General features: G+C 44.7%; 1 protein-coding gene and 1 pseudogene across 1 annotated transcript in view; both read right to left on the bottom strand.

Moving 5' to 3' along the window:
* The window catches only part of Nploc4 (NPL4 homolog, ubiquitin recognition factor), an 82,650-nt gene extending 78,663 nt beyond the window's left edge, over positions 1-3,987 (bottom strand). The window contains exon 1 of the mRNA XM_004639561.2: positions 3,862-3,987. Coding sequence (XP_004639618.1) covers positions 3,862-3,876 — 15 coding nt within the window. The 5' untranslated portion in view covers positions 3,877-3,987. The remainder of the gene's footprint in view (positions 1-3,861) is intronic.
* Positions 3,988-6,674: 2,687 nt separating this feature from the next.
* LOC101569506 lies at positions 6,675-8,140 on the bottom strand (annotated as a pseudogene).
* Between the last annotated feature and the right edge of the window lie 4,230 nt (positions 8,141-12,370).

Below are 12,370 nucleotides of genomic sequence, written 5' to 3'. Positions count from 1 at the left end.
CCTGTGCTTTGCTAAGCTTGTTCTAAGTAGGTGCTTTAGACCACTGAGCCATCTCACCAGCCCCTGATTCTCTTTTTCTAACAACTATCATTTGGCTCTGTCTCTTTTGTACTTGGCTTTTAGAATTTTGTTCTGAATACTGCTTATGAATATCCCCAACCTGGGGATTGTTTGGGTTTTTTTCAGAAAAGGTCTCTCTCTTTTTTTTTAATCTTTTTGAGATAGGGTCTCACTGTGTATTTCAGGCTGGCCTTGAATGCACTTTGGAGACCAGGCTAGTCTTGAACTCGCAAGGACCATCCACCCTCTCAGCTTCCTAATGCTGGAATTACAGACATGAGCTACCACGCCTGGCTTACCCTTTTTTCTTTCTTTCTTCCTTTTTTTTTTTTTTTTTGAGACACGCTCTTGAAGTGTATTTCAGATTATATAGGCCAAGCTGGCCTTGAACGCACAGTGATCCTCCTGCTTCAGCCTCCCAAGGGCTGGAACTATAGGTGTGGGGTACCATGTCTGGTCAGAATATCTCAATTTTTCTTTTTTTTTTTTTTTTCCGGAACCAGGGATTGAATTCAGGTCCTTATGCTTGCCAGAGAAGCACTTATTCCACTGAGCCATCTCCCTGGTCCCTCAATTTTTTAAAAATGTAGGATTGGGAACACAGCTCAGTGGCACAAGGGCCCACCTGGCAAGTACAAGGTTCTGAGTTTGATTCCCAGTACAAAAAAATACCTAACATATTACATTTTGTATAATTTTTTGCTTCTTAATCACATTTACTGCAGTGGCTGGGATTGGTTCCCTGGCACACCAGCCCTGCCCTGGGGCTGAGCCAGAATTGAGACTGAGGCATGGTGGCACGAGCTTGGGAGGCTGAAAACAGGAGGATCACTATTAGTTCGATCTACATAGTGAGACCTTGTACATCCTGTAGAACCTGTACCAAATACAAAAAAAAAAAAAAAAAAAAAAAAAAAAAAATGAATGTGGAAAAAATAAAAAAAAAAGAGAATTTTTTTTTTTTTTTTTTTTTTGTATTTTAGGGAAGGGTTTACAGAGTGTTCAGGGTCTCACTACTAGATCAGACTCATAGTGATCCATCAGCCTGTTTACAGCCTCCCAAGAGCTGAAATTATCGATGCACACCACCACGCCCAGTCTCAACTGCCATCTCAGCAAACCTCGGGAGAGGGGCCTGCATGGCTCATCTATGTTAATTGGAAATACAAATCAATTCTTTTGATTTCTGATTTCTAGCCCTCATTATGGATTCAATTCCTAAGAAAAATCATTTCATAATACAACATCAGGTAAATTTTTCAATTTATTTTATTCTGAAATCTGTCTTCTAAACTGAGACTGTTAAAAAGTTAAAGACTGTCTCTCTGGATGGAACCTCCTGCAAAAGTGACTGTCACATACCACTAAAGGACAGGAGCACATCGACTCTGTTCTATGGAGGCACTCACACTGAAGAGTCCTACAGGACAAGTCATCTTCTACCACAGTGCATATGAGTCTAGGTTTTGGTTTTGGTTTTGTTGTTGGTTTTTTTTTTTTTTTTTTTTTTTTTTTTTTTTTTTTTTTTTTTGGTGGAACTGGGGATTGAACTCAGGCCCTTGCGCTTGCCAGGGAAGCACTTATTCCACTGAGCCATCTGCCCGGCCCTAGGTTTTGTTTTTGAGACAAGGTCTCATTATGTAATTCAGGGTGACCTCAAACTCCGTGATCCCCCTACTTTATCTGGAAGTGGTTCAATTACAGGTGTGTACCACCACATCCGGCCAGGAGTCTGGACTTAACAAGTGAAGATGTAACTTTTACTAAAGAAAGTTCTGGCTTGACTTTTAATGTAGGCTGCAAAATAAAATGTACCACTAGAAATAGGGCTGTCCATATGGGCACACAGCCTCTTGGTAACTTAAGTTTCCCTATATATAAGAAAATTAGAACCAAACAGGTGGCACTTCCCTATTAATCCCAGCACTCTGGGAAGCTGAAGCAGAAGGACTGCAATTTGTTTGAGTTCAGCCTGAACTAAGTTGCATGGTGGTGCACATCTGTAAAACCAACACTCAAGGGGCCAGGGAGATGGCTCAGTGGAATAAGTGCTTCCCTGGCAAGTGCAAGGGCCTGAGTTCAATCCCCAGTTCCGCCCCCAACAACAACAACAAAAAAGCAACACTCAAGAGGAAGAGGCAGGAGGATCACTTCCAATTCAAGGATACCCTGGGCTACACAGTAATTCAAGGCCAGTCTAATGATTACATAGTGAGACCTTCTCTAAATCAATTAACCAACCAACCAGGCTGGCCTCAAATGTGTGATCTTTCTTCCTCAGCCTCTCAAATAACTGGAACTGCAAGCATGAACCACTAAACATGACCCTAAAATAATTTTTTAAGAGAATTCTCTAGATTTTAAATAAACTTTTCTTTTTAAATAAATTTTAGGAAAAAATAAACAAACAAATAAATCTCAGGTCTGCTTTAATTTCCCACAACCTGAGTTCAACCAGAGTCTTAATACTGTCCAGGAAAACCGAGTCCTATGGCACACTAGTGAGAAACGGCCCTGTAAGGGACTCAGTTGTGTAAGGCTGCTTTAACTCAGTAAAAATTACTAAAGTAGGGCATTTGTTTTGTTTGAGAGAGGGTATATCTAGCCATGCTGGCCTTGAACTCCCGGGGATGCTCCAGCCTCAGCCTCAGGTGCTGGGATTAAAGGGATGAGCCACCACACCCAGCTAAAGTAGAAAATTTAAAGGCAGATCTGAGTACTGATTCCTACTCTATTTATAGGCAAGATTCTAATGGCAGCAAGACTGATTGACTGATTCTGAGACAGGGTCTTCCTGGACAGTCCAGAATGGCCCTTCACTCACAATGATCTCCCTGCCTAAGTGTTGAGATTACAGATGTACAGCCATTATGCTAGTCTAGGTGAGCTTTATTTTTAATAGAAATCAACCTTCCTGAGATTTCTCTTGGGAGTGTAATTTCACTCTTCTTCAGCCTGGTAAATAGAAAGGGCACAGGAGGACCCCTAAAAGGAAGGGCTGAGGAAGAAGGCCCGCCTTCAGAGGAGTGTCTCAAACGCAAGAGCTGCATTTTCCTGGAAACCCAAGGCACCCAAAAAGCATTGAAGTCTTCCAGGACGGTCGCCACAACTGGAGACTGTCCTAGGCTTTCGCATTCATATTACTTGCCACCTACTGTGCTGTTCAAGAAATCCCAAATACTCCATTGATTAAAATTCTTCTAACTAGTTTGTTAATTTTTCCTCAAACCACATAGTAAAGGGAAAAATTCCACAAGTGCTTCTCTCTGATTTTTCTGATGTTTTCCACTGTGAAGGGGTAAGAGTGTGACAATTCTAATGTCAGGTAAAAGTGACATCAACCTTAATCACATCACTACTTCTAAACAGGAACTTCTCCCCGCACCAAGGAGCCAATCCAGCTAGGGAATGTCTGTCCCCTACCCCATCCCGGCCGCTTCTTAGGAGAGGGGGTTCCTCAAGCCTGCCCTGCTGCACCCCTGCCCCCCGCCCCCCAGCTCTCCCGTAGTGACTCAGGACCAGGCCCTCCCGGCGGGGGAGGAGGCAGGAGAGGGCCCAGAGGACGAGAGAGAGAAGGACGCCACCGGCTCCGAGGCACGGGGGAAGCCCGGGCCGGTGAGTGGACGGAAAGGGGATTCTCCCGCCTGCCTGACTCATACAGTCGGGGCAGCGACCGCCAGAAGCCGAGGGCGAGCACCAAGGAGCCCGCCGGCGCCCGAGATGTCGCGCGGCCCGCTCAGGACGCCGGCAAATCTGCTGCCTCATCCAGGCACCCCACTCCCGCCTGGCCTCCGCACTCACGATGCTCTCGGACATGGTGGCCGCTCCTGCCTCCGGGCTCGGGCCCCGGGTCGCCGCCGCCTGTCGTCCCACGGCCCTCAGAGCCCCGGCCCCGACCCCGGCCTCAGCCCCGGCCTCTCGCCTTCGCCGCCACCGCCGCTCCAGCTTCGCCGCCCGGCTCCTCCAGCAGGCGACGTCCGGTGCGTCGCCCAACACTGTCCTCAGGGTGCGCAGCCCTGAAACCAAGTTCCGGCCCAGCCAAGGGGCCTGCCAACGGCTGCGAGCATGCGCACACGGCGCGGCTGAACTTGCCTGGGCCGCGCCCGGGAACCGCCCCCTCGCCGCACCGAACTGTCCAGCAGCGCCGCGCGCCGCGCGGCCGCGCGAGGGAGTCCGGGCTTGCGGATTGAGGCTGTGCAGGAGAGAAAGATGCTCTTGAACCCCGAGCCTGTGGAAAAAACCCTCAGAAGAGACAGGCATCCGAAATTTCACCCCCAAAATGTAGTTAGTGGGCTCTGTTGGGGAAAAAAAACGCTATCCCAACGAGTTTAAGCTGCAGTTTGAATAATATACGTGCCTTAGGACCAGCTTCAGTGCAATCTACCTGCTGCTGGGTAGGCCAGGGGTTGGTTCAAGGTGCTGCTCTATTGACATACTGGAATATTCCAGCAAACTTCTCTGCCTTTTGCACAGAGCCCCGCAAATTCTGTGGCCAACTCACTGTGATTGCTTTATTTATTTATTTATTTATTTTTGGTATGGAGATCAAACTCAGGACTTTGCGTTTTCTCAATGTGATTGTGAAAACGAAAGTTATGAAAATATCTAGGAAACTAAAGCTATACATTTTAACCTCATAGTTTTATTTGTTTGTGTGTGTGTGTGTGTGTGTGTGTGTGTGGCCAGCTCAGCTCACCAGGGGGCGGGGCTGGCTGGCATGTGGTGCTGGGGGATTGAACCGCGGTCCCTGTACTTTGCTTGGCTTAGCTTGTTCTGAGTAGGTGCTTTAGACCACTGAGCCATCTCACCAGCCCAACCTCATAGTTTTAGATTGTATCTTTTTTTTTTTTTTTTTTTTCTGTATTTTAGGGAAGGATCTAGAGGGTGTTCAGGGTCTCACTACTAGATCGGACTGGTAGTGATCCACCTGTTTACAGCCTCCCAAGTGCTGGGATTATAGGTGCGTGCCACCATGCCTGGTCTCAATTTCTGTCTCAGCTCACCAGCCGGGCGGCACACCTGGCCCCTGTGCCTGCTTGCAGGCGCTTTAATCCTGCTGAGCTATTTGGCCAGCCCTTCATATTGTATTATAAAAGTGAGAAAAAAAATTTTTTTTTAAATTTCTTTTTTAACATTTATTTAGTGGGGGGGGCTCAGCCCACCAGGGGGCGGGGCTGGCTGCTGTGTGGTGCTGGGGGATCGAACCACTGTCCCTGTGCTTTTCCAAGCTTGTTCCAAGTAGGTGCTTTAGACCATTGAGCCATCTCTCCAGCCCCGAGAAAATTTTTTTAACAAATAACTTTATTTATTTATTTATTTATTTTGGGGTCTTTTTAAATTTTACTGTGTTTGTTTTGGCGGAACCTGGGATTGACCTCAGGCTCTTGTGCTTGCCAGGGAAGCGCTTATTCCACTGAGTCATCTCCCCAGTCCCTAAATGTTTTTTTCTTTGTTTGTTTGTTTTACTGTATTATTTTGTTTTTTAGGGGAGGTTTATTTTTTTGTGTTTGGTGCTGAAGACCAAACCCAGGACTTTCAGCTTGCTAGGCAAGTATTCTACCGCTGAGCCAAATCCCCAGCCCCAAGATTGTTTTAAAAAATTAAAAAATAAAAGTGAGATTTTTTTTTGGTGGGACCAGGGATTGAACTCAGGCCCTTGTGCTTGCCAGGCAAGTGCTTGTTCTACTGAGCCATCTCCCTGGCCCCAAGATTATTCTTTTTATTACCTCCTCATCCCACCTCTTATTTATTTATTTTCTTGAATTGCTCTCACAATGTCTGCTTTGATAACAGTACTGTTTACTTCAGCAGTTATTTAAATTTGGTTTATCTGATCCATCAACAAAGATTTACCAACAGTTCATTTTGCATATGGCATAACTCTTAAACTGAGGATAAAGGAGAAGGGGGACAAACCTCTGGCCTCAAGGAATTTACCAGGGGGCAGATAACATACAAAGATGTGCTGGCAGGTCTTGGTAAGTGCTATTCAGGCAAACAAAGCAGTGAAGGCTAAGGAATGACAGTGGTTGTTTTAAAATTGTTTTGTCAGGATTGGGGTATAGAATTTGTTTGAGGCCCTTCACTGAATCCCTAGCACACACTCATTAAAAAAAAATCATTTATTTATTTATTTATTTATTTATTTATTTAAAAGTAAGTTCCAGGAGCTTTTATTGTTTGAATAACAGCACACATAAAGCCAGCCAGAGAAGTCCCCAGAGAAACGATGGTCACGTTTCACTGTAATTCACCCTTTGGTCCTTCATCTTCTAAGCACTTATTGCATTTTCTTTTAATGATATTAGATGTTTATTTTGATCACAAATGCAATCCAAGCATGAACAAATAAATGTAGTATCTTCTATCCCCCTTCATGTCCCTTTATTTTTTTATTTTTTTGGTGGAACTGGGGATTGAACTCAGATCCTTGCGTTTGCCAGTCAAGCGCTTATCCTACTGAGCCATGTCCCTGGCCCCCTTCATGTCCCTTTAAATAGAAAAAGTGCTAAATGTCTCTTCATAGCCTATTTGGCCACAGTTGTCCCGCCTACAGTTTTAAAAACAGACTGTATCTTGATCTTCTGAAACCCTTTTTCAGCTGCAGCTGAAATTCACCTTTCTGGTAAGAAGACCCTGGGAGCCAAGTCCTCCTGATACTGCTGATATTCTCCAAAAGGTGAAGATGGTAACTGGGTTGAAGGCAACTGGGAGAGGACTTCTGCAAACTGAGGGCCATTGGGAAATTGTGAAGAGGAAAATCTTGTCAACAACATACCAGCTCTGTCAATAAAAGCTAGGAGAATGCCACTCATTGCAGCTGACACGACCATGGCCACTGGTCCATTTCTTGCTGCCAAGATGGCCCCTGTCAAGGCACTGCAAGTGATGGAATTTCAGGGGTCTTCTTTGCCTCTGATTTGAACCATACTACAGTCAATCATGGAGAACAAACCTCCCCATATGGCAAAGCTACCTCCCAACTGTGGAGCCCTGGTTTTAATAGCTGTCAAACCTCCTCATAATCTGTGGTTTACTCCCATTGGAGAATTTTGAAAACCTTTCATAGCCTGAAAGATCCTGCTGCCTATGGTACCTATTGTAAAGGCTCCACTGTAGTCATCCACAATTTGCCAGGGGCAAGGTTCTTGAGCATACTTCTCCTTCCTAACTTCCAGCCATGTGCCATAAAAAAAAAAAAAGATGATCAAAAGCCTGGCATGATAGCACACACCTGTATTCTCAGCACTTCAGAAGCTGAGGCAGGAGGATAGCCATTATTTTGAGGGCAGCCTGGGCTTCATAGTAAATTTTTAAAAAAAGGTCAAGAAGAACTCTCAGAGCCGAGAAGGAGGATCGTTGTGAGTTGGAGACCATCTTGAGCTGCAAAGGGATCTCAAGGCCAGCCTGAATTGCACAGTGAGAACCTATCTCAAAAAGATTTTTTTAAAAGACAGAAGAGAGAACTCTGAGGAAAGGAGGTTGAAACAGGGTCCTAGACAAAGTGATCTATGTAAGTACCTAAAGGAAGAGTGGTGTAAGATGAGGGAAACACATAAACAAAGATCCAGTGGTCTGTGACATACTTGGGGGAATCCACAGACAAGTGGCAAGTGAATCTGGAATACAGTTGGGGTATGGAATACAGACAAGCCACATCCAATACAGAAAGCCTTCGACTCTAGTCTAGAATAAAAAAAGAAAGCCTTTGAAGACTGAAAGGAGAAACAAGCTCTCTGTGCCACTTTTGAAGGATCCTTCCTGAGGCTGAATGGAGGAAAACAGGAAGACCGACGCAACAGTCCAGAAGACAAATAGCAGTGGCAACAAAGAATCCGAGGTGGCTAGACCCAGGTCAAATGTAGGAGGATTGATAGAACTTCCTGATAGACACCAACTGAAGCACAGGCTGGAGGTCAGCATTCAGAGATGGAATCATGGCTAGGGGAGCCACTTTAAAGGATCTTGTGTCAGGATGAGGGACATATCTTCTGTGGAGCTTTGTCACAGCCAGCCCTCACAGAAGATGATTCTGACCACACTTTACAAGCCATCTCATTATAAGGGAATGACCGGTCATCCTTCCGCACCTCTTACATCCAAACATCTGTGGTATACAAGGGCCAGGCTCTGTCTTCCTTGGGACATCACCTAGCATGGTCTTGCTCTAGCCTTTACCTAGTGACATATATACTATTATATCTTGCTTACTTTTGAGTCTTTATTACTTTATTATGGGTTTTCAAAAAAAATTGGGGCCAGGGGGATGGCTCAGTGGAATAAGTGCTTCCCTGGCAAGTGCAAGGGCCTAAGTTCAATCCCCAGTTCCTTTGCAAGCAGGCACAGGGTCTGGAGGTTCAATCCCCGGGCCTGCTGTGCCGGCCTTGCCCCTGGGGTGCGCTGAGATGGTAATTGAGACTGGGCGTGGTGGCAGCGATCCTGTAAACCCAGCTCTTGGGAGGCTGTAAACAGGCAGATCACTATGAATCCCATCTAGTAGTGAGACTCTGAACACCCTGTAGACCCTGCCCTAAAAAATACAATATCTATATCTATATCTATATCTATATCTATATCTATATCTATATCTATGTATAGTATTAGTAGCAGAACTAGTTTGCTAGGGATGCCGTAAAAGTTACCACAGAGAAGCTGAGTACTGTGTCACTTACCAGAAGGTCAGGAGGCTGAGGCAAGAAGATCAAAAGTTTGAAGCCAGCTAGGGCAACTTAGTGCCACCCTGTTTCAAAAACTAAAATAAAGACCAGGCATTGTGGTGCATGCCTCTTATTGCAGCACTCGGGAGATTCAAGCAGGAGGATCCTTATGAGTTCTAGGCCAGCCTGAGATATATAGTGAGTTCAAGCCCAGCCATAACGAGACCCTGTCTCAAATTTTTTTTTATTAATCTTATTGAGAAACAAATAGCAATCAGACAGTTTCAAAACAGGTTAGTAGGACGGTTATAATAATTAATACATTGCATACTCTTGTCTTCATAGTAGTTATTCATAGTACAAGACGCAGACATGATATCCTGTCCAAACACTATTAATACAAATCTTACTTCTCATTGAATTAAGAGAAAATAGCTATATATCTATCCTAACTATTTTGTATATACAGGTACAAAATGGTCCTTTACTTTTTAATTTTTTTGGTTTTGTTTGTTTGTTTGTTGTTGTTGTTGTTGTTTTTGCGGTACCAGGGATTGAACTTAGGATCCTTTGCTTGCCAGGCAAGCGCTTATTCTACTGAGCTATCTGCCCAGCCCTGGTCCTTCATTTATATCCCCTTTTTTTGTTTAGTTTTGTCAAAGATGTGTATTCCATTGCCATTTAAATATTGTAGGTATGTGAATTCAGCAAAATAATTCAATACAGTCTACTAGTCCATAAGAGTAGTGGGTTATCCATAGGACTGGCAATGTCAGAAGTTGTTGAGCCTTTTATAGCTCAGCATATTAATATGGCTCTACTTTTTAAACTTAATTTTTATACTTTTCTGTTGGATGGTTAAGACCAAGATAAAGCAAGACCTGTATAATAAGAAATATAACTTCTGTATCTGACAAGGTCAGTCATATACCCTCAGGATTTACCCTGAAACCCTGTACCACAGTATGTAGATCCTTTGTCAGTGTCAGCCATGTGGATGAGTTACGGCCATTGCTTGACCAATTTGCTCTCTGTGAAAGCTTGAGAAAATGTTTTCTCTCCACGTGACTCCTTAGGCACACTCTACATCATCGATCACTTTCCTCTGTGGCCCCATGATCTCCTTGATCAGAAAATTTGGGACACCACTGAGTTACAGGATGTTACAGTACAGGTTCACTTATGGCCTGAATCCTCACTGCCCTTGAATGGCTAGGGCCAAAGTGTTAGCTGTCCTTGCAGCCCTTCTTTTTATTAATTTTTGGTCTGCAAACTTAAGTTGTTTTTTTTTTAACTTAAGTTGTTAACCTCCAGAATAAACAAAAAATTTAAATTAAAAATGGATGGGAAGGGGCTGGTGAGATGGCTCAGTGGTCTGGAGCACCTGCTTAGAGCAAGCTTGGCAAAGCACAGGGACTGCGGTTCAACCCCCCAATGCCCCATGCCAGCCCCCCCTGCCCCGCTGAGCTGGCCACACACACACACACACACACACACATAAATAAATAAATAAATAAAATTTTTAAAAAATGGATGGGATGGGGCTGGAGAGATGGCTCAGTGGTCTAAAGCACCTACTTAGAGCAAGCTTAGCAAAGCACAGGGACCGCGGTTCAATCCCCAGCACCACATGCCAGCCAGCCCCGCCCCCTGGTGGGCTGAGCTGGCCACACACACACACACACACACACACACAAATAAATAAAAATTAAAAAAAAAATGGATGGGAAAGGGCCAGAGAGATAGCACAGTAGAATAAGCGCTTGCCTGGCAAACGCAAGGGCCTGAGTTCAATTCTCAGTTCCTCCAAAAACAAACAAACAAAAAAACCCAAAAACAAAACAAAATATAGGGGCTTGCCCCTTAGCTCAGTTCTTTAAGTGGCTGTTTCAGCAAAGCTGTCAGGCTCAGGTTGCTGTGGTTCGATCCCCACAACTCAAGCCAGCCAAACCTGCCCTGATGGAGCAAAAAAAAAAAAAAGATGGGAAGGTCAGGGAGATAGCTGGGCAGGCTAAACACCTGTACTGGTTAATACATTGTGTCAACTTGAGAAGTTTAGATAATTAAGTGACTCAGCAGAGAGCCAGGATTCTTAGTTTGTAAACATCCTCATCCTGTGCAAGAGGAGGGCATCCACATTGTGTGAGTTCTACACTTACAGCCCCAGGGTAGCTTGTTTATAACTTAAGGAAAGAGAGGCTGGCTAGAAGCCAAAACTGCTGTGCTTCCCTTTTGCTTTTCACTGTTTTCTGTTGCCATGAACTGCTGTTCTCTGCCATGTGCCACTCTGCCTGGGGGCCAGCTGAATATAGACTTAAGACCACCACAAACTGTAAGCCAAATAAACCTTTCCTTCCTTAATTTGGGGTGTCAGGTATTTTATCCCAGCAATGAGTAAAAAAATAACTGAGATAGCACCTGCTTGGCAAGTGCAAGCACCCGGGTTCAATCCCTGGTATCACATGCCATGCCAGCCCCACACCGTGCCAGCCACCAAAACTGGGTATGGTGGCGCACACCTGTAATCCTAGTGCTGAGGAGGATAAGACAGGAAGATCACTATGAGTCCGAGCTGCATACCGAGACTCTGTACCAAATAAATAAACAATAATTTTTTTAATGTATTTGGTTCAGGGGCCAGGGAGACAGCTCAGTAGAATACGTGCTTGCCTGGCAAACACAAGGGCCTGAGTTCAATCCCCGGTTCTGCCAAAAAAAAAAAAAAAATTAAAAATAAATGTATTTGGTTCAGAGTCTCACTACACAGCTTGGACTTATAATGATCCTTCTGTCTCATCCAATAAATAAATCTTAAAAAAGAAAAAAAAATGTATGGGAAATAGTTCAGTGGTGGTGGGGCCTAACGTATAAAGCCCCAGGTTTGCTCCACAGCACTGCAAATCTATATGTATGTCAATTACATTAAGTTACAATGCATACATATGCTCAACCACTCCTTCCCCTAAAGGAGCTGTCTATTGACAAATACATTTCTATCTCAACCACACGAGGCTGGGGAGGGACTCTATCCAAGATCAGAGAGTTGATGACAGGCAGGGACCCAGCACTGACAGTAAGTTTTCTGATCACCTGGCAGCCATGTGGCCTGAGGCTTTGCAGAATGAAGCCCCACAGTGACCATGATGAACTTCTGACAAGCTCAGAAGGGCAGGTGAGAAGCCCCACATCTAGATACCAAGAAAGACGGAGCCTGGCCAGTAGAGGCTGTTTCATTCTTGCACTGAATAAACTGGGAAAGTCACTTAGCACTCAGGCTTCTCATACATTCTTTTTTTCTTTTTTCTTTTTTCTTTTTTTTTTTTTTGGCCGAACCGGGGATTGAACTCAGGCTCTTGCACTTGCCAGGGAAGTGCTTATTCCACTGAGCCATCTCCCCAGCCCCTACATTCTTGGGATTGTTATTGTGAACCAGCTAGTGTGGGTCTAATTCTGAAGTGCTGGTGGAGCTGACCCTGGACCTGTAAGACTAAGGCTCATACTGGGCCCTACAATGATGGGCACGAACTGAACACTGTGTACCCCTTCCCAAGGAAATTCCCAGAGCTGAGGCCAAAACTGAGGGTTGGAGAAAAAAAGACGTCTGCATCTCCACAGGCAGGACCCGCCTTAAGCCCTAAAATGTGACTGCTCAC

Source organism: Octodon degus, unplaced genomic scaffold (genome assembly GCF_000260255.1).
Source record: "Octodon degus isolate 3935 unplaced genomic scaffold, OctDeg1.0 scaffold00112, whole genome shotgun sequence".
NCBI lineage: Eukaryota > Metazoa > Chordata > Mammalia > Rodentia > Octodontidae > Octodon > Octodon degus.
Note: the sequence above shows the minus strand (reverse complement) of the source record. Positions and strands in the feature narration are given on the sequence as shown.